Source organism: Centropristis striata, chromosome 4 (genome assembly GCF_030273125.1).
Source record: "Centropristis striata isolate RG_2023a ecotype Rhode Island chromosome 4, C.striata_1.0, whole genome shotgun sequence".
In the NCBI taxonomy this organism is placed as follows: Eukaryota; Metazoa; Chordata; class Actinopteri; order Perciformes; family Serranidae; genus Centropristis; species Centropristis striata.
The window spans coordinates 19854933-19877199 of NC_081520.1; the positions used below are offsets into that span (position 1 = coordinate 19854933).

General features: G+C 35.1%; 1 protein-coding gene across 1 annotated transcript in view; it reads left to right on the forward strand.

Annotated features, from left to right (window-relative positions):
- kirrel3b (kirre like nephrin family adhesion molecule 3b) overlaps nt 1–22267 on the forward strand; it is a 339909-nt gene that overhangs the window by 237102 nt on the left and 80540 nt on the right. The window contains exons 4-5 of the mRNA XM_059330957.1: nt 6993–7150; nt 22069–22219. Coding sequence (XP_059186940.1) covers nt 6993–7150; nt 22069–22219 — 309 coding nt within the window. The remainder of the gene's footprint in view (nt 1–6992; nt 7151–22068; nt 22220–22267) is intronic.

Below are 22267 nucleotides of genomic sequence, written 5' to 3' on the forward strand. Positions count from 1 at the left end.
TACGCCAGACAAGTGAAGCTAAAGCGGTTTTTGCCTAAAACCTGTAGTCTGGAATACTGTAACTCCCTCATGGCAGGTCTGCTGCCAAAGCCCTCCGACTTCTACAACTCATCCAGAATGCAGCTGCTCTATTGGTCTTTCCCAAATTTTCACAAACAACACCCCTCCTCCCTCCTCCCTCCCTCCACTGGTTACTGGTGGCTGATACGCTTCAAGACTCTAGCTCTGGTCTACTCTGCTGCTAATGGTTCAGGCCCAGAATACACTGCCGAGGTACAGCGGAGGAGAACTTTGTCAATTTTAAGGTTGCTAAAAAAAAAGGTGTCCCCAAGTCCAATGAAGCCCTTGTTCTCTCTGGCTTTTCTGTCTGTGTGTAAGATCATTGGTTGTTTTTATTCAAATTTCAAACGCCTCTACTATTTTCTTCTAAATGGGGCCATTATTTACACTATTAACATCAGATTGTCTTGAAGAAGATTGTTTACTAGTGATTGAGACCATAGTGTTGTCCTGAAAAACAGGAAGTTTTCTCATTTTGCACTGAAATGAATGGAGAGAAATCTTCCTGCAGCCAAACTTAGCGCCCCCTGCTGGAATTTTTGGTAGAATGTATCTTAAGCCACTTGCCTCCCTGCTCAGAGGTTGCCGGAGGTTGCCGCCTTGTGATTGACAGGTTGCTACCAAGTTGCATTGTGTGTATTTATCTTAGAAACTTTCACGGTGTGTTTTCACTTCATGAACGTTGACTGGAACATTTTGGTCACTTAAAAATGTAAAACATTAAATTAATGTGCTGGTTAAAATAAAAACGAGATGGCAACAGTCAAAATGCCGATTTGGAGACTTCAAAGCAGAAGTCCACAAACAATGAGGGCCATCACCAAGGCGACGTCCACGTCTTATAGACAGCTGCAGCTCCTATATCTCAAGGAGGAACATTTCCTTTGATAGAGAACAAAGAAGCCTCAGATTCCACTTTCCATGAGAGCTTTTAGCACTTGTAAGCAATAAGAGGAAAATCTCCTCACGTCAAGTCTGAGTCCTATCAGTCACATACTGTCAGACTTCCCTTTCTAATCTCCCTCTCTCCATAAAAAAAGCCTTTATGGCTGCCTTATATGCTTGGCATTTAATTAATGTTTCAGTCATGTGTGCAAGAGAGCAGTGACAGCAAGCCAATAAGACTGGATCTCTGCAATCAGCTGTCACAGTGCTATCACTGCCTCTCATTCTGCTCATTCTCCTTAATGACAAATGGAAGCGCTGTTTGAGATTCCCAGCTCATAATGCTTTTCACATGCTCCCTGCCTCATTTGCATACCATGCAGTAGCTCTATTCTTAGCCTAAGAATAAACTAATGTGATCTCCTTGACCTTGTTTCCTGATAACGGAGCAGAAGGTGACCACATTCTCACAAAGATTCTTCTTCTCTTGCCGAGATCAGCACACTGTGTTGTCTGATCTGTAAGTGCTGACCTGAGATTCCTCTTCTTCTCTCCAGCCCCGCCGCATGTTAATGAGGACCAGATGAAAGGGAGCCTGCCAGAATTAACACTGCATTTCAAACTCAAACACACAATAGGAAATAGTGAGTGGGAATTGTCTTTGAAATCTCAGATTCTCTGGTCCAGTTGGTCAGAGTTCTTCTTCTTATCTAGTCCAGACTTCTCTGTTCCCACACCGCTCTGATTCACTCCTTACTCATTCTGAATGCGTGGTTCTGACGGGGATGTTGGCGAATAAATTGGACAAACAAATATTTTTCATGTTTTTTAGTCTTTTTTCCCCCCAATGCAACACAATTAATCATTAGCGCAAAGTGCCAAAATGCCACTCAGGCAGTCATTAAACCTCTGAAGTCCAGGAGATTTTGGTTCAAATTTGTCAACATCCTGCATTCATTTCTGTCTCTGTTCAGCATCTTTCATGGTTCCATGGTTCTATGGTCCTTTAGGTGGTTCTATGGTCCTTTAGGTGGTTCTACTGGTCCTTTAGGTGGTTCTATGGTCATTTAGGTGGTTCTACTGGTCTTTTAGGTGGTTCTATGGTCCTTTAGGTGGTTCTATGGGTCCTTTAGGTGGTTCTACGGGTCCTTTAGGTGGTTCTACTAGTCCTTTAGGTGGTTCTATGGATCCTTTAGGTGGTTCTACTGGTCCTCTAGGTGGTTCTACGGGTCCTTTAGGTGGTTCTACTGGTCCTTTAGGTGGTTCAACGGGTCCTTTAGGTGGTTCTACGGGTCCTTTAGGTGGTTCTACTGGTGTCTTAGGTGGTTGTAAGGGTCCTTTAGGTGGTTCTTGTGTCTTAAGCATTAACTGCTATATTAATGTTCTGAATATTATGCAAAGAACCTTAAAAATTCCAGTCTCAGTTGATGTGTTGACACCTGTGGTTATCGTGTGAGCATCTATTCATAGTGCATCCAAAAGTTTAGCAGCTGCATTTTAATTAATTATTGCAATTAGCGATTAACATCTGTGGCAAACACATTTTTTCAAATGTGACAGCTTTCACAATAAAAGCCTGCAGGTGAACGCTTTTTATGTGAAGCAGCAACAAAAGGTTTTATTTACCTTAACACACTAAGCAGTTATTCAATTAAAAAACAGTGGCACTGAATTATGAGTGGCATATTTTCATGTGAAACACTCTTGAGAAGGTATTTTCAGTCTGAGTTCAATCAGAAATGGCGAACTCCGCCACTAACAATTAATATTTTTTCATAAAAAGGTGAATACAATGTAAATAACTATGGTTGGCTATTCTGTCCTACAAAGTCTAACTGGAGTAGCTACATTTATGGTCAAAATTAAGTTATAATTAAAAATGAACTCCTTGATGTCTGTTTTGTCTTGTGACAAAGTTTTAGATTTCAATTTTACTTTATTTCAGAGAAATAATGATACAAAAACCACTAAATCAACTCAGAACCAAGCAGTAATTGCACTTACCACAGTCTGTTTTGGATATATATACTAATTTAAACATAAAAATAAAAGTGAGATAAAATTATAATAAGACCAAAATATAACATAACTTTATAATATAACGTCTAAAATACACAAATATTTGAATATAGTTGTTAAACACTTTTAAATAAATTTAAAACAAAATCAGTTTGAAAATGTTTATTTACTGAAAACTAAATATAAAAGCTGAAAGAAGACAACAACATTATAGTTACTGCACTCTGTTTATCATCACTATTAGAACCTTTTATACCAGGGGTCTCAAACTCAAATTACCTCTGGAGGCAGTATCAAAATGACAAAAGAAAGAGACAGAATTATTAAAAAAGACACAAAATGACCAAAAAAGACACAAAATTATTTTAAAAAGACACAAAATTATTTAAAATAGACACAAAATTATTAAAAAAGACACAAAATTATTTTAAAAAGACAAACAATTGCCCAAAAAGACACAAAATTACCCAAAAATAACACAAAAATACTAAAAAAAGACACAAAATTATTAAAAAAGACACATAATTATTAAAAAAGACTAACAATTATTAAAAAAAGACACAAAATGACCAAAAAAGACACAAAATTACAAAAAAGATACAAAATTATATAAAAAAAATACACAAAATGACCCAAATAAGACACAAAATTATTTTAAAAAAAGACACAAAATAATTAAAAAAAAAACACTCAATTATTAAAAAAATACACAATTATTAAAAAAGACACACAATTATTTAAAAAAAAAAAACACAAAATCACCAAAACAAGACACAAAATGTACGTTTTTGGGGTCAAAGGTCAAATAATAATTATTTTAGAGCATAAAAATGACATCATCAATACATGTAGAAATATGTTTCAAATCACTTATCTAAATATAACCAAAACTTGGCCAAAAAAAGCAGTTTTTCTCAGTTTTACCTTTTGCATAGTTACTGCAGTTAGACTTTGTAGGGCAGTAATGCTAGATCCATAAATAGCATCAAAAACGTGACTTAATTTTAAAAAAGGATTAAGTAAATGTAGTTCTGAGATCCAATTAGAGGTTTTCTTTGTAAATTATAAAAACACACATTGGCAGTGACCTCAAACTAAAACAGAGTCCTGTAAAGTGACAACAAAACTGTCATTTCAGTGAAAAGTGAGCAACATAGAATATGTATATGCACATTTTCTGTGACACTACACTCCCATTTATGTCAGCCATAAAAGAGCATTTCATACTTAGTGTCATTAAATGTACAAACAGTATCCCAATTATGTTTCTCTCTCTTTCTCTTCATGCATCTCAGAGCTGTTTGACAATGTAAATCCAACCCATAATAACCTTCCTCTCCCATCGTGATGCTTCTGCAGGGGGAATATGGCAGCTGCCTGCAGCCTTTGATTTCATCTTGCCCCAGATCTGCATTGTAATGAGCACTCAGGTCAATCAATAATTCACTGCAGTCTCAGTTCTAGAAAAAAAAAAAAAGGAAAACAGAAAACAAACAGATCAGCTCATGGGTAAAACAGGAAAAGGACTTTGATCAGTGCCATTGAGTACGAGATGCTTTCTTCTCTCTGTTTGTCAAAGGAAGAGAGGGAAGAAATGTACATATGTGTGTCTGAGGGGGTTTTATACACACACTGTAAAAAATTTCTGTAGATTTTAGGGTGAAAAACTGCTAAACCATGACAGTAAAAGACTGTAAAATGATAAATGAGTTAATTGAGTTTCAGTAATGAAACACTTTAACTAAATATATCAGCCAAAACAGTTTTTTTTTAAATAAATTACACTGTAAAATTTACTGGCACTGTGTTTGGAACAAAAGACACAAAATACTAAAAAAGGACGTAAAATGAATAAAAAGACACAAAATTACTGAAAAAGGACGTAAAATGAATACAAAAAGACACAAAATTAGTGAAAAAGGACATAAAATGAATAAAAAAGACACAAAATTACTGAAAAAGGATGTAAAATGAATAAAAATAGTACATAAGTCGCGAAAAAACGCCCAAAATTTTGCATTGAAGTGAATGCAAAAAAAGAACAATAATTGGAGATTTTTAAACGTCTACTTCTCCGGCATAATTTCACCTAGAGACTCCATTTAGACTTTAAACAGTAGACACAAGTCTTGTGTATCGGTGTATTAATCCACGTTTCGATAGGTCATATAGTTTTTTATCAATCCCTGTTCAATGACCATGATCATTTTTGGAGAAATTCTGAGATTATAATGGGTGTGTATTGCACAGAATGTTCGTGTCACAGTGTGTGACATCATCACCAGCGTGTAGAGGGAGAGAAAAAACTGTCAAAAAATAAATTTGAAAACTGCGCTCCAGGCCGCAAATTCCACTCTACAGAAATAATTTATACATAGAAGCGTAGGAAAATTAGTCTTCTCCCTCACAATCCTCTGGTAAAGCTGTCAGAGTTATAGTTTGGGCGTAGGACGCACAGATGATCCACCGACACGCACGAACAGCCTCATTGGCTTCCATATTAAAAACGCAGGAAGATTTTTGTAGAAAAGCATATTTATTCAGTTTTTTAGATCGCTCTAACAAAGCTATTTCTTCATTTTTCTCCCAAAAAAAACTATATGTAGACGTTCAGGAAGAACACAGGACGCTCAAAGTGAAGTCGGATCAATGATAGGTATTATGGTTTTGCCAAAAATGCTTTGTGTTCGAGGCCAGAAATTCCAGTCTGTCCACCTCTGCTGTCACTGTGCTAGAAGATTCCACAGCTGTTAATTCCGTTGATTGCTCTGCTCCGATTGGTCGACTGCAAAGCCTTTGATGCTTTGATGTGATTACGGTTCTAGATACATGCACACATGCGCGTAAGCGAGCACACTTCTCCAGATACACATGCTTCACACACACACCACACACACACAGAGACACAGGTAACTTTATGTGATTTTAGTTACACACACACACACACACACACACACAAATGCGGCCCTTTCAGAATTTCCCCAGAGGAAATTTTCTAGTAGTATCATATTACTGTAATCTTAGAAAAAGTTGCACCATATTTATTACAGGAAAGTTCTGGCAACGACAGCTGCTGTTTTTTTTACCGTGAAAACAACAGGTTTTTTTTTACAGTGTAGATTGAATCATATTTAATACTGACATTTCTGTATGCATTAACAGTATGTATAGAAACAGAATCTCATCTGTCTGACTGATGCCACAGCTGATTGTTATTTAGAGAGTCATGCTGTGACTCGTGCTCTCCGAGCTTCAAACCGCTCCATGTAATGCTACATTTCGATTAAATCTGTTTCTAACTGTGAAGTCATTACCTTCGCTGAATGTTTAACCAGAGATGTGGCTTTTATTTTCTAAAGGAAATCATTCGTATAGAATAAGCCAAATGTTGTTCAGTGCTCATTATGTGTGTGTCGACTGTGTGAGGAGGTCAAATCATTGCAGGTGTCGTTTGTAATTAGCTTAGACTTCCACTATCACAATGTAAGAAATACGTCACACTGATAAATATAACAACAACAATGGAAAAGTCATTACATGCAGGTATGCCAATATAATGCATCCAGCACAAATAAAACATATTGAATGATAATCTACATACGTCCAGATTTAATGTACTCACTCCTTATTTTAGTAACACTTTATATTAGGGTACACACACATATATTATATATGTACATAAACATATATAATATATATACTAACTAACTGAAACTGTATTTTGTGGTTCCAAAACTAAAACCAGGTTTGCTGAAGAAGGTGAAATGTGCACTTTTTGTGGAGATGAGTCAGAGACAACTTTACATTTATTTTATGTTTGTTTTATATTATATATATTCATATATATGCTTTATAACAAATATTATGCTAACCCTTTGCATGCTAATAAGCAACTAATTAATGTTGAATACATGCACCTTAATATAAAGTGTTACCCTTATTTTTTCCTTATGAAATGCAACCCATTCATGATAATATAAGCTATCATGTGGCTAACAGCCTTTCTCTCTCTGTGTTCTCCTGACCAGTCCCCCCAGAGGACCCAGTGATCAGCGGGGGTCCGGTGGTGAGCCTCCGGGCCGGAGACCACCTCAATCTGACCTGCCATGCAGACAACGCCAAGCCTGCAGCCTCCATCGTCTGGATCCGCAACGGAGAGGTCCTGAATGGGGCCATGTACTCCAAGGTAAGCATAGAGGTGTGTGTCAGACCGGGGGGGGGGGGGGGGGTAAAGAGCCAGGGGCTGCATGGTGCCACTGCTTTCATTCTCTGGACCAGCTTTTTTTTTTTTCTTCCACCAAGGAGTTCATGTTATCGTCTCAGTTTGTTTGACCGTTTGTTGGCAGGATTATGGAAAACCTGCTGGCCCAATTTCCATATAACTTGGTGGAACAGTGAAGCAGATCCAACACACAGGGTGGATACACACAGATTTATTTTATTTTGTTGACATTGTGAGATAACACTGCAAAAAAGCCATCTTGAATTTTTTGGCCTAAAACAGTGATTTACATTGGTAAAACTTGGAAATATAAATTATTGATATTTAGGGCAATAATGTAAGTTAGCACAACAAAGGAAGCCAGTTGTCTGCTCAAAAACAAGTTGGTGAGTTGTTGTTACTTATATCTTTAAGTTGGGGTTCACAACAAGGGACAATAGTTCTGCTAACTCTTATTTCTTTGTTGTGAAATGTGGGAAAGCCAACTTTCCGAGTTGCACTTGAAAGTCTCATTGTTGCTGTGATGTGCTGCCTGAAAACCTGAAATACTGAATGATGAAATTAATTTAGTGCTAAATATAAAAACTCAGTTGGGTCACTTTAGACCATGTTGTGCATCAAAGGGTTAAAACAGCATTCCTGCTGTTTGAAACAGTGATAGTGATGAAGCTTCAACAGATAGAGAATAACAGATTATTCTAACAGTATGTGAGAGGTGGTAGATGGTCTAAACCTCCAGTCCTTCAACCAAAAACCGGCGTTTGTGTCCCATTGTTGAAAGTAATGTGGAAGTGCTAACCTGAACGATGGAGGAGCTTTTGGTGGTTTAATGTAACCATTTACAGCATTAACAACATATTTAAAACAGCATTCCTTCTGTCTGAAACAGTGATAGTGATGAACCTACAACAGTGGCTGTCACGTGTTAAAAATGCATTGAAAACAGCGATCGTCACATGTTACATTTCATATGCTACCATACGGATTATGCTGGAAAGTTTTTCTGAGAAAATCCTTTATACTACAGGCCAAAGATCAAATTTGTACAAAAAAAAGATCATAGTTTCATTGCTATACTTTGCAACAAAATAAAGGTGATTATTATATAAGGAGTCACTTATTAGAACACATTTTGACTCTAATTATCAGGTCTTTGGGTTTTTATTGCTTAGACTTTGTGTTTCCTTCTTTCCTTAATGTATAAATCTGAACTCTTGTTTCTTTACTCAGCTGCTTCAGTTTGATCCATTTCTGTGGTAGTTTGTCAGAGATATGAATACAGTTGAGATTTATTGGCATTTTTGTCTCCAAACTCTCAAAAGCTAAAGAGCTAAAGTGAATAATGCAAACTGTGATTTGTTTTTTTGACTTTTGAACTGAAGTTGTGACTCTTCCAAATCTCCTCCACCCTAAAACTAAGCCCTTCTTTTCTTTTGGTAACATTTATTCACCAATGGTCTGATAACATCAATGTGTACCTAAAGGTCAATGGAGGAAAATGGTTCAATTCAATAAAGGTAAAGTCTGATCATGTAGTAAACACATCCAGAGATACACAGAATACACACTGGTTTTTAAGAGGAAAGACATTCAGAACACAACATTTAAGTTGCTTCCAGACTTTTGGCCTGTAGTGTAAATATACAATGGTGCATACCAACACTACATTGGAATGCACCATTGGTTTGGTGGTGGTTTGAGCTTTCCATTCTCATTATAAAGTAATCAGAGGTAGGGAATGCTAACACCTGTTACTTTGCATATTTGCATGTCTTGCCTTGCTGTAAATAACTCCTTTAGCAGAAGTGCTAAACAGCCGTGAGATGTTTGTGTGAGTCATCGGTGGGCGTTTGCCTCAGCATCCAGGCTGCTTTTTGAAATGAAATCCCTTGAAAATCCAGGTTGTGTTTTGATTCCAGAAGAAAAAAATAAAAAAATCTGGCCTTTTTTTCCTCTTCCCAGTATACAAATCAAGTCAGACAAGCAGATGGCGAGATCGGGGAACTATCAGCGACTTTACGTCTCTCTCTGGTGTTTTGATCTCTTCCTTCTCTGGCATTTGTCTCTCTTCATCTTCCCAACCTGTTATCAAATGCTCCGTGTCACTCTTACCGTGCAGGAATCTGCCTGAACCTTTCCACAGTCATTCTGCCTGACAGATTGTGTTCTCACTTTTTCTTTTTCTTTCACACCATACACTCGAAAAAACGTTTTGTTGAATGAACATAATTTTATTATGACAAGTGTTTGCACAAAATAATTTTATCTGAATCTAGATATTTTTATTATGTTGACTGGACTTATACATTTTAAGTACATTTTTTAAAAATAACCCAGATAACAGGTTACATCTATTTTTTTTGTCATTGTGTGTCTTTTTTAGTGGTTTTAGATCTTTTTTTTTGTCATTTTGTGTCTTTTTTTGGTCATTTTTACATCTATTTTGGTCATTTTGTGTCTTTTTTCGTCATGTTTTTAACATATTTTTTTGTCTTTTTTTATCTTTTTTAGTCTAAGTATGTTGCTCTTTCTACACTGTAATTGTCATTGTAGAAATGACAGTAAAACACTGAGCATGTAGTGTTTTTACTAAATAACCCAGATAACAAGTTACATCTATTTTTGGTCATTTTGTGTCTTTTTTTAGTCATTTTTACATCTATTTTGGTCATTTTGTCTTTTTTTAGTCATTTTTACATCTAAAATTATATTATGTAATTCGTTCTCAATTATTTTCTCAAATTTTCTCAAAACTCAAATTTTCTTAGTAAATCCAATCAAACCCACTTTAAATGAACTTAAATATATTGTGTGTTTTTTAAAATAGAAATATATATATATATATATATATATATATATATGAATGCATCCTTGATTTTGAGGCAGTTGTTTAAGTAACTTTAATATAAATGTTTTAGATAGAATCTACTTATTTTGATTGACGTTAAATATAATATTTATGTGTATGTAATTCTAAATCAAGAGAATTTTGATTGAATCCAACACAATAGAATTAGTCCGTTTTTAATTGACAGGCACTTCCTGTTAAGTTATTAACTCAACTTGTAACGTAGTTAGATTTAATAAATAATATTGCGTGCAATCTGTTGCCTCAGTTTTATTGAGTAGCTATTGTTTATCTTTTTTTACAGTGGCAGCGATCAGCTGACCCCGTAGACTCCTGACTGACATTCAGCCTTAAGGCTAATCGTGTAATCAACACTGTCTTGTTCTATTCCCATTTAAACAAAGAACATAAAGAGAGCAGCACTCTGCAGCGCTAACACCTCCCCCTGCCTCCCTGCGCTCCCCGCGCTGCCTCTTCCCATTATCGGCTTTTTTCACAGAGCAGATAAATGCCATTGATTGGGCCGGGTACGGCACCAGGCCCATTTGAATAAAGTGATTGCTGGAGGTGCGGCGTGCTAATGGTGGGCGGAGAGTGTGTTTCCTGCCTCCACTTCCTCTCGTATGCAGCAGAGGCAGATATGAGGAGGTAGTGATGCTGCTGCAGCTTGATGGAGGCCTGTTCTCAGCTCAACTACGTCCCTCTCCACTCTTATCTCTATTGCCTACCATTAAAAATCATTAAAAATGGCTTCCATTAACCCTCTGGAGTCCACAAAGCTCCGGAGAACGACTTCTTCATGACGTCACAACGTACAAACGTTCAGCAGCGTGGAGTCCTGCTGGCAGCTGAACTCTGAAGTTTTGGCTTTTACACAAGTTGGAATATGATGGAAAAGTCAATTTCCAGTAGTTCAAGTCAACCAAGTATTGAGGTCTTCAGGAATTTTATGGGTTTTTTTTTGTCATTTTGTGGTCAATTTGTGTCTCTTTTGGTCGTTTTATGTCTTTTTTTGGTCAATTTGTGTCTCTTTTGGTCGTTTTATGTCTTTTTTTGGTCAATTTGTGTCTTTTTGTGGTCAATTTGTGTCTCTTTTGGTCGTTTTATGTCTTTTTTGTTCAATTTGTGTCTTTATGTGGTCAATTTGTGTCTTTTTTTGTGTTTTTTTTACCAACACATCATGGTGAAGATTTTTAAGTGGTTTATACAGAATGAAAATGAGTCAAAAACAGACAAAATAGCCCCAAACTCCAAAGGGTGAAGTAATGTGAATGCTCAGACTTCTAACGATTAAAAAGAGTCTTTTTTTGGATCCGAAGAGCAGTAGGAGGACATTCTGTATAAGCATAATCATCTGCTCTGATGGTCTCCTCATATCCCGCAGATCAAGAGGACTAATGTGAGCAGATGTGGTGCAGGATTCACAGAAATGGCTCTGCTGATGGTGTCATATCTAATGATAGTTCTGACCCAAAGATAATTTCCCCACTAAGGCCTCCAAGAGCTCATCTGACTCTTATGACCTGTTAGAAAACTATTTACTGGACCAGTGGTTATAAAGAGAACGTGTATGATTAGAGTTATCGTTTAGCAGGAAAAATATGTGTAGTTTTTTAACATAAAAGTGTGAATTAATGCACTGCTCATCATTAGTGAGGGTAGCTTTTAAAAAACACGACGTCAGCAGCAGAGACAAGTTTCCATGTCACATTTAGTGCATTAACCCTAAAAAAAACACCTCAAAGTGTAATAAGATGCAGAGATTTTTCTAATTTAGCTTTGTGCATTTAGCATTTGTAATACAAACTTTTGTGTTTACTGTTTTCTTTGTTTGTTGTTTTTTTTATAATTTCTTTGTGTTTTATGTGTGTTTTTTTGTAATGTTTGTGTGTTTTTTTGTATTTTTATTATGTTTTTGGTGTGTTTTGAGTGTGTTTGTATGTGTTTTTTGTAATTTTGTGTGTGTGTGTTTTTGGTTTGTTTTTCATGTTTTATGTGTGTGGGGGAGTCGGGGGAGATTCCAGCGATGCTCAAGTGGCAGAAGCTTGTCACAGTGAGGTGAATGGTTCAAATATGAAGACTCGCTGTGAAAATGTGGGCAGAGGAAATTAATGAATAATGTTCTCTCTTGCATCAAACACTCATCTCCCATCTGCTCCAGTGGAGCTGCTGAGTGCAAACAGCTAAAGGACTGTTAGCGGTTAGCAGCCTGCAGGTCGGAGCCAGGCTCAGAGGTGTCACTCTGAGGAAAAGGTACAAGATAAAACAGTAAATCTAAAGGTCTAAAACCAGATAAAACAGTAAATCTGAGGGAAATGATCTTGCTGCATGGACAGATAATTTACCTTGACAAGATTTCTTAAATTAAGATTATTAAATCTAGAAATAAGCATGTTGAACATTCATCAAGATGTTTCTGTCCTTACAGAGATTTATTGGACTAAAGACAGTAACAGCAGATGAGGATTTTGATGCAGAGAATGTAGTATTTAAATAAAAAGTAGTTTGATAACATATGATATAATCTGCTTTAATATACAGGATCATCTCAAAAGTCCATTTCCACTAGTTCAAGTCAACCAAGTATTGAGGTCTTCAGGAATTTTACGTTTTTTTTTTTTTTTTTGTCATTTTGTGTCTTTTTTTGGTCAATTTGTGTTTTTTTTTCTTTTCTGGAGTGATAGTGAATCTGATGAAAAGTCCATTTCAGTAGTTCAAGTCAACCAAGTATTTAGTCATATAGATGGACACGATAACAGAAAGTGAGAAAATGGAAAGACGTATTTTACAAGTTTTGTCATTTTATGTGTTTTTGTGGTCAATTTGTGTCTTTTTTTTTATCTTGATAAGAAACAAATAATCATCAGGTTACTCTGCTCGGGCCAGTTCATCACTGCTGGCAGCTTTAATTTATCTGGTTTTAGGAGTTAATTTCTTATTTTAAGTGTTCAACATGCTTATTTCTAGATTTAATAATCTTAATTTAAGAAATCTTGTCAAGGTGAATTATCTTTCCATGCAGCAAAATCATTTCCCTCAGATTTAGAGTTTTAATCTTGTTTTAGACACATATTTTTTGCAGTGCGTACTTGCTCTGTGAAGGAAAACATTAAAAAAAACACTGTTCATTCACCTCCCCACCTCCCATATTTTTCTGAATGCTCTGGTGACAAGCTGAGAGGTGAGCAGAGTTATCTCAGTGTTAGGAGGTTTAAAAAAATAAAAAAACATAATGACGTTTTTATGAGCTGTTCTTGCCGGCGAGAGCAGAATAGTACCTTTTTATTGTAAACCCTCTCAGCTTCGCAGTGAGATCGTGTTGCTGTTTAATATCAGGTAAAATGGTTAAAGTTTACATGAAGCTGGCACTGTTGCTGGATATCATTTCAGTAGAAAAAATAATTATCCTTTTAACCCTGTGGAGTGTCCAAAAGCTCCAAATAATCCAGACTTGTTGACTCCATCCAGACTAGAAAACAAAGCAGCGTGGAGCCCTACTGTAAATTTACCTCTAAAGTTCTGGCTGTAAACTCCATGAGGCCAGTTTCAGTTTGATGATGATATACCAAGTAAAACTGGAGACAAGCTCAAATATATTTAGTATCAAATGATAGAACTGGATGGAACCCTCTTATATGTTAGATTTGACACCTTTGGTCACATTTGACACATTTAAATTCTTTGTTGAGCATGATAGTGTTTGGAAAGTAAAAAAAGACTCAAAATCACATTTTATGTTGGACTAAAGGACTAAAAACAGGGTTCATACAGGGTTCAAATCAAGGATTTTGGATAAAGCTTGTAAATGCTTGAAATTCTTCCTGTATTTCTCTTTCAATCTGACTCTATCCATCTATAGACTATAGATAATCACATGTTCAATGTAAAATAATGAGTAGCCTATCTGAAATGAAGAGCGTTCCTCCTAAAAGTGTAACACCATCTCTATTGGTTTGGTTCAGTGAAATCTCCCCCTTTTAGTATATAAGTACTCATCTAAAACAGGCAACTTACAACAGGTGGAAGATACTGGAAAAGTTTGAAAATTTACCTTGAAAGTCCTTGAAAAATGCTTGAAGTTGACCACTGCAAGTGTACCAACCCTGAAAAAAGACACAAAATGACCAAAAAGATACAACATTACTTTAAAAAAGACACAAAATAACTAAAAAAGACACAAAAAAGATACAAAATTACCAAAAAAGGACACAAAATGACTTACAAAGACACACAATTACCAAAAAAGGCACAAGATGACTTAAAAAAGACACATTTACCAAAAAGATACAAAATTACTAAAAAAAGAAACAAAATAACTTAGAAAGACACGACAAAAGACACAAAATGACCAAAAAAGGCACAAGATGACTTAAAAAAGACACATTTACCAAAAAGATACAAAATTACTAAAAAAAGAAACAAAATAACTTAGAAAGACACAACAAAAGACACAAAATTACCAACAAAAAAAAAAGACACAAAATAACTCAAAGTCCCAGAGTCCCACTAGAATAAAAACCAGAGTTGATGACAGGATCACACACAATCACAAGATCACATTTATGTTGGTTTTTCTTTGTTTCTTTTTGGTTCTAAATGTTGATCCAGTAAGTCAGAATAAAAAATCAATTATTATCAGGTCATAGAGGTGAAAAAATATACCAACATGGTATTTAAACATGTTTTAAGTGGTGAATACAGGCAGGATGGAAAGGAGTCAGGATAAAACTCTGTTAAAACATTCAAAGCTCTCTCTGTGTTCAGTTCAGCTGCTTTTTCCGCCTCTCAGTTTCATTATTTTCCTGCTTCATGTGATTTTTTTGTGTAATTGAATCACTTTATTACATTTTAATGGTCACACCCGTTGAGTAATAAGGTGGGAAATACCTACAAATAAAGGCAGCCATTAGAATGTGAGTGGGCCTTAAACATGTTAACTTTTACTGGAGAGGTTTGGTTTCCTCAGCAGCAGCAGGAGCAGAATATTAAGAATATTAAGTCAAAGGGCTCTTTACTTTTAGCATTAATGAAAGTCTTTGTGCCACTTTTAAAAGATCTTAAATTATGTTGGCGAGGTAATTAACCTAATTCATTCGGGATTAAAATTAAAAGTGTGATCTGAAATACAGATCACTTCAATTAATTGCTTTCAACAACTTTTCAAATGATCTTTGGTGAGGTGAGAAGTGAGTTAAGTTAAACAAAAGAAACCTATTTAACCTCAGTGACCACGGTGAAAAAGGGCCTATTTTGTCTTCCATATAAACATACCATAGTTCAATGTTAAAGCTGGAATATTTATAATTACTATAGCCGAGTGAATAGAATCTGGAGATACATTGATATCAAATCAAAAGGCTGTGGGACGTGTTAGCAGAATATTAATGATGAATGAATTATTAGCTTTTGCTTACTTGGTAAATTCATCATCATCAGCATCCCTGAAGGAAGCTTTCCTTCATCTACATCCAATATAGAATGAGTCAGAGTTTATATTTAGTATTATCATATCAAAATAAGGTTTATCATATGCAAATATCTCAAACACATTCATCAAGATGTTTCCTTCCTTACAGAGATTTATTGGACTAAAGACAGTAACAGCAGACGAGGATTTTGTATTTAATGTTTAATGTAGTAAATTTAATAAAAAGTAGTTTAATAATATACGATATAATCTGCTTTAATATACAGGATCATCTCTATACATTAGAATATGATGGAAAGTCCATTTCCACTAGTTCAAGTCAACCAAGTATTGAGTCATATAGATGGACACAATGAAAAAAAGACACAAAATGGAATTTTACAGTTTTTTTTTTGTCATTTTGTGGTCAATTTGTGTCTTTTTTTGGTAATTTTCTGTCTTTTTTGGTAATTTCTACATCTATTTTTGGTCATTTTATGTCTTTTTTGGTCATTTTGTGGTCAATTTGTGCCTTTATTATCTTCTTCTTCATTATCTAATTAAAATATGTAGTTAAAGATAGACAATATTATTATTGGTATCATCATATCAAAATAAGGTTTATCATATCCAAATATCTCAAACACATTCATCAAGATGTTTCCGTCCTTATCTTAATAAAAAGCAGTTTGATAACATACGATATGCATTATAAATGCTCATTTAGCAATAAAACTGATATGTGCAATAGATTAATATGTGCAACACACTATCTACCTCGTCTACACCATCTGTAGTATTTTTCAGTGGTAATTTCTCTATTTTTATATTTATTCTATTCTATTTTACATCTATTTTTGGTCATTTTGTATATTTTTTAGTCATTTTTACATCATTTTGTCATTTTGTGTATTTTTTAGTCAATTTTACATCATTTTTTTGTCATTTTGTGTCTTTTTTAGTCATTTTTACATCATTTTTTTGTCATTTTGTGTATTTTTTTAGTCAATTTTACAACATTTTTTGTCATTTTGTGTCTTTTTTGGTCATTTAGCAATAAAAACTGATATGTGCAATTGATTAATATGTGCAACACACTATCTACCTCGTTTACACCATTTGTAGTATTTTTCAGTGGTAATTTCTCTATTTTTATATTTATTTTCTTATTTTTTGTCATTGTTTTAGTCTCTGTTTAGCTCAGTGTTGTAAACTGAAGAAAATAATGGTCAGATATGTTTTCCATGACTGTAGGTTTAGTCCAGGCATGTCAATATTATTATTATAATTTTTATTATTATTTTTTCCATGACTGTAGGTTTAGTCCAGGCATGTCAATATTATTATTATTATTTATTTTTATTTTTTTTCCATGACTGTAGGTTTAGTCCAGGCATGTCAATATTATTCCAGAAGGAGCCATGTTGCTGCAGGTTTTTCTACCTGTTCTTGATTTGTTGGAAACAAAAATCTGCAGCATTCCTGTACGGAAAAAGTCTGGTCTATTCATTTTAAATGTGGAAAACTTACATATTACACCTTTAAATATGTGTACTTGGAGGGGAAAAGCAACCATTTCCATCTCAATCTTGTTACCTTTGCCGTTCCTTTCCCAGCCTGGTTAAAGTATTCCTCACATGGGCTCCAGGCACTCATATGAAAATTTATCAATTTGTAATGTGGCATGGTGTTGAATTGAATGCAGCAGGCAGCTAACCCCCTTCTGAAGATTAATGAGCGGAGACAGGTCCGGAGCGACGAGGGAAACAATCCTGATTGTGTCAGAAAGGATATTACATTGACATATCCACGTCTGGCAGCTAATACGCTCTGCTTTAGAATTTAAACACGTGGTCCTCCACATACAAATGTACTCCACGGAAACATGCACGGCATCTACAATATCTCTCACTCTCCACAGATGCTTCATAAATATTGTTTTCCCTCATTCCAATGACACAAAAGTTCCACAGTGTGTGCGGAGGTTTGATAAAAAAAAAAAAAAAGATTTCTTTGTCATTTTGTGTCTTTTTCAGTCATTTTTACATAATTTTTGTTTGTCATTTTGTGTCTTTTTTAGTCATTTTTACATCTATTTTTTGTAATTTTTTGTGATTTTCACATAATTTTCTTGTAATTTTTTTTTTATTTTTAGTCATTTTCACATCATTTTTTTGTAATTTTTTTGTAATTTTTACATTATTTTTTTCGTCATTTTGTGTCTTTATTTAGTCATTTTTAAATCTACAGTCATGGAAACATTCTTGATAATAACCAAAATCATTATGAATAAAACCATGTTAAATGTCTAGATATCAGCTCCTAGATTAAACTCTTATCATCTATTCTTGTTTTAGAAGATTGATTTCCTTTGTGGAGGATGACAAGCCATGCACTAGAGCGCAGCTCTCCACACACACAAAAGAGGCTCAAAAAACATATTTCTACTTTTTTTTTGTATTTTTTCAATCAGCTCTGCAGTAAAAACTGGAGGCTGGAGAGTTCTAAGGGTTTGCCTGTGGTCCCACAAGGGACAACATGTGTGTATTCAGGAATTTGATGCTGTTTTGTTGTTGTTTTTCACAGTTTTACACCTTCTCCATCAAAGCTTCAACTGCTTGTTTCCATCGCTCTCCTCTCTGTTTCTGTATCATTTAAACAGCTTACAAGCCATAAATTAAATTTCAGCGATTAAAGGTTCAATCCCACATGCATTTGTCATTTTTACATAATTTTTTGTCATTTTGTGTCTTTTTTAGTCATTTTTACATCATTTTGTGTCTTTTCGAGTCATTTTTACATAATTTTTTGTTCGTCATTTTGTGTCTTTTTTAGTCATTTTTACATCTATGTGTTCTGGACTAGAGCATATTTCTGTGAGGGAAAAACTGATCATCAATTCTCTTAAAGGATCCATCGAGCTTAAAGAGGCTCCAGCTGGTAGTTGGATCACATTGAAGACCCAGTTGCCTGTATAAATGTTTCGTTATACATTGCACAGCACAGATAACATTATTTTTCATTTTTTCATTTTGTCTTTTTTGGTCATTTTTACATATATTTTTGGTCATTTTATGTCGTTTTTGGGTCAATTTGTGTCTTTTTTTTGTCATTTTTACATCTTGTTTGTCATTTTGTGTCTTTTTTAGTCATTGTCATCGAATTTGCTGCTGTTTTGTTGTTTTTCCCAGTTTTACACCTTCTCCATCAAAGCTTCAACTGCTTGTTCCATCTCTGTTTCTGTATCATTTAGATTAGATTAGATAAGATTCGACTTTCGAAATTTCTTTGTTAAAGCCGACCATAAGGATATTACATTGACATATCCACGTCTGGCAGCTAATGCGCCCTGCTTTAGAATTTAAACACGTGGTCCTCCACATACAAATGTACTCCATGGAAACATGCACGGCATCTACAATATCTCTCACACTCCACAGATGCTTCATAAATATTGTTTTCCTTCATTCAATGACACAAAAGTTCCACAGTGTGTGAAGAGGCGGCCACTTGAACCGTGCGGAGGTTTAATATATAATAAAAAATAAAAAAAAGATTTCTTTGGAAATGTCTTCAAGTCTGATTTTACAAGTTCAATGACACTTTAATTATATTATTCAGAATATGGTATGCATAAGAGAGGCACATAGTTAGATTACAAAAGAAAGCCTTGCATTAAAGTAGAGAAATGAGAAGATAATTACAGCTGGTTGGTGCGTTGACAACGAGCCACAGTTTGACTCAGCTAATGATTAATGGCTGCTGATTATCTGCTGAAATATACGCTGCTGCTGCTCTTAGTGTTCTTGAACTTTGTCAAGGCGCTTTAATATCATGTACCTGGCTGCTTTTTAACTCATCTCAACGTCCCTTTTGTGCCTTTCCACAACTATAATTTCATATTTTCAGCTATTGTGTGTGAGAGCAGGCCGTAACATTTGGAGAAGTTTTGGTTTGCAGACAGTGAAGTGTGACTGGAATATTTTTCTTGCTGTATTGTGAGCAAGAATCCAAGTAAAGGGAATATCCATTTATATATATTTATATATAATATACATTTGAGAGTCATTTTACAAGTATTTTTGGTCATTTTATGTCTTTTTTGGTCAATTTGTGTCTTTTTTGATCATTTTGTGTCTGTTTTAGTCATTTTTACATCTATTTTATGAAATTTTGTGTCTTTTTGGTCATTTTTAGTCATTTTACATCTATTTTTGGTCATTTTGTATCTTTTTTTTTGTCATTTTTACATCTATTTTTGATAATTTTGTGTATTCTTTAGTCTTTTTTGTAATTTTGTCTTTTTTTGTAATTTTTACATATTTTTTTGTAATTTTTACATCTTTTTGTGTCTTTTTTAGTCATTTTCACATCTATTTTTGATCATTTTGTGTCTTTTTTTTTAGTCATTTTTTAGTCATTTTTACATATATTTTATGTAATTTTGTGCATGTGAAGGCTCTTTAATATAATGTACCTGGCTGCTTTTTAACTCATCTCAACGTCCCTTTTGTGCCTTTCCACAACTATAATTTCATATTTTCAGCTATTGTGTGTGAGAGCAGGCCGTAACATTTGGAGAAGTATTGGTTTGCAGACAGTGAAGTGGGACAGCAATATTTTTCTTGCTGTATTGTGAGTAAAGGGAATATCCATGAAGCCATCCATACATTTGTGAGGCTAATCCGCAGCAGTCCAGCGTAGCTCCCTCTGGTCAACACCACTCTTGTGTTTCTAAATCAGGAAGATGTTTGATGTACTTCAGTGCAGCCAGAGCCTCTTTTTCTTCAAATACACAAAGCAGCAGCGCAGCTCCTTTAAAGACGTGGCAGGGAAATGCATCTTGACTTTGTGGTTGACCACACTGTGCCCTGTTGCCCACGCAATTTGTTCTAGTGAGTGACTTTGTTGTGCCCGTTGCTGGTTAGCAGAGACTCCCGGAGCCCTCCCCGGAGCGTTTTGGGGAGAGCGAGAGCTACTGAGCGCTACCAACCGATTCCAGATGGCTTCCACAATGTAGGGCTCAGAGGATGAGCGCTGAAAAGAAGATTGATTTCCTTTGTGGAGGATGACAAGCCATGCACTAGAGCGCAGCTCTCCAGACACACAAAAGAGGCTCGAAAAACATATTTCTACTTTTTTTTTTTTGTATTTTTTCAATCAGCTCTGCAGTAAAAACTGGAGGCTGGAGAGTTCTGAGGGTTTGCCTGTGGTCCCACAAGGGACAACATGTGTGTATTCAGGAATTTGCTGCTGTTTTGTTGTTGTTTTTCACAGTTTTACACCTTCTCCATCAAAGCTTCAACTGCTTGTTTCCATCGCTCTCCTCTCTGTTTCTGTATCATTTAAACATCTTACAAGCCCCAACTTAAATTTCAGCGATTAAAGGTTCAATACCAAATGTATTTGTCATTTTTACATCATTTTTTATCATTTTGTGTCTTTTTTAGTCATTTTTACATCTATTTTTTGGTCATTTTGTGTCTTTTTGGTCATATTTACATCTATTTTTGGTCATTATAAATGTTGTCGTTATACATTTCACAGTCCAGATAACATTGAATCTCTGAGTTTTTTAACGTCATATTTCTTTCAACATGAACATTTCTGAACCAATGAAACCTCTTATTGTGACATGTAATGATTTCTGTGTCAAACCTGCTGCAAACACGTTAAAAACTGCAACAAATAACGTGACCATTGATATTTTCTTTCTTTCAAAATTATTTTTATTGGATTTTCCTTGGATGCATAATTATATCAGCTGTCAGAGCACACATCAGTTTATCCAATACATCCATAGCAAGTACAAAATAAATATAAACACCAAAATTACACAGTCAAAATATACAAAAACAAAACAAATAGAAAATCGATGTTTTCAAGAAGTGAAGATCACTGTTTTAAACACTCACAATGCTGTAAAACCACTCAGTTTAGTTTGAAATAACAGGCTTCAATTGTTCTATTTTTACAGTTTTATATTTCATATTTATACTTTATTTATCTGACATTCCAGAGTACAATCACTGTGAGCCAATGCAATGGAATTTTTTTCAATGTGAATCTTTTTAACCCTAACCCTTTAACTGAATTCTCAGCATTCCTTGACACAATGGGACATAAAAGCTTTACTTCTGGACAAAACTTCCGCCAGCCTCCTCTGGGCTGACCTACAGGGCTTTTGAATTAATATGTCTTTGGTAATGGACAAAAAAACATATCTGCAGTTTCCAGAAATGTAAAATGCCAATATTTTTTCTTGCTATGTTTGTTTGTTTTGTTGTTATGTTTGCTTTAACTATGCACCTAAAGCAGTGGCACGACCAATTTAGTTAACTATAAAATAGTTAAATAGTTAACTATATCTAACCCTAACCCTCTATATTATACTATACTAACCCTAACCCTAAGACATCATTTGTTTTCCAGTGTCTAGATATTTTTACTTATTTAAAGAATTCTTACAAAGAAACATTTACTTACTTTACTGGCAGATAATTTGACTTGTTTTAAGCATGTATTTGCTTAATTCTAGTTATTTATTTCTCTTTTTTTTACAGTGTTTTTGCAGTGTGCATGCTCCGTAACTTTCCACTTTCCTCACCTTTGCTTCGCTCTCTGCAGACGTTGCTGCGGGACGGCAGGAGAGAGAGCACGGTGAGCACGCTCTACCTGTCTCCCTCTAACATCGAGACGGGTCAGCAGATCATCTGCAAGGCCTCCAACAAGGCCGTCCCCAACGGCAAGGAGACCAGCGTCACCATCGACATCCAGCGTAAGAACACAAACCTCCATCTCTCTCTCTCTTCATCCCTCTGCTTCT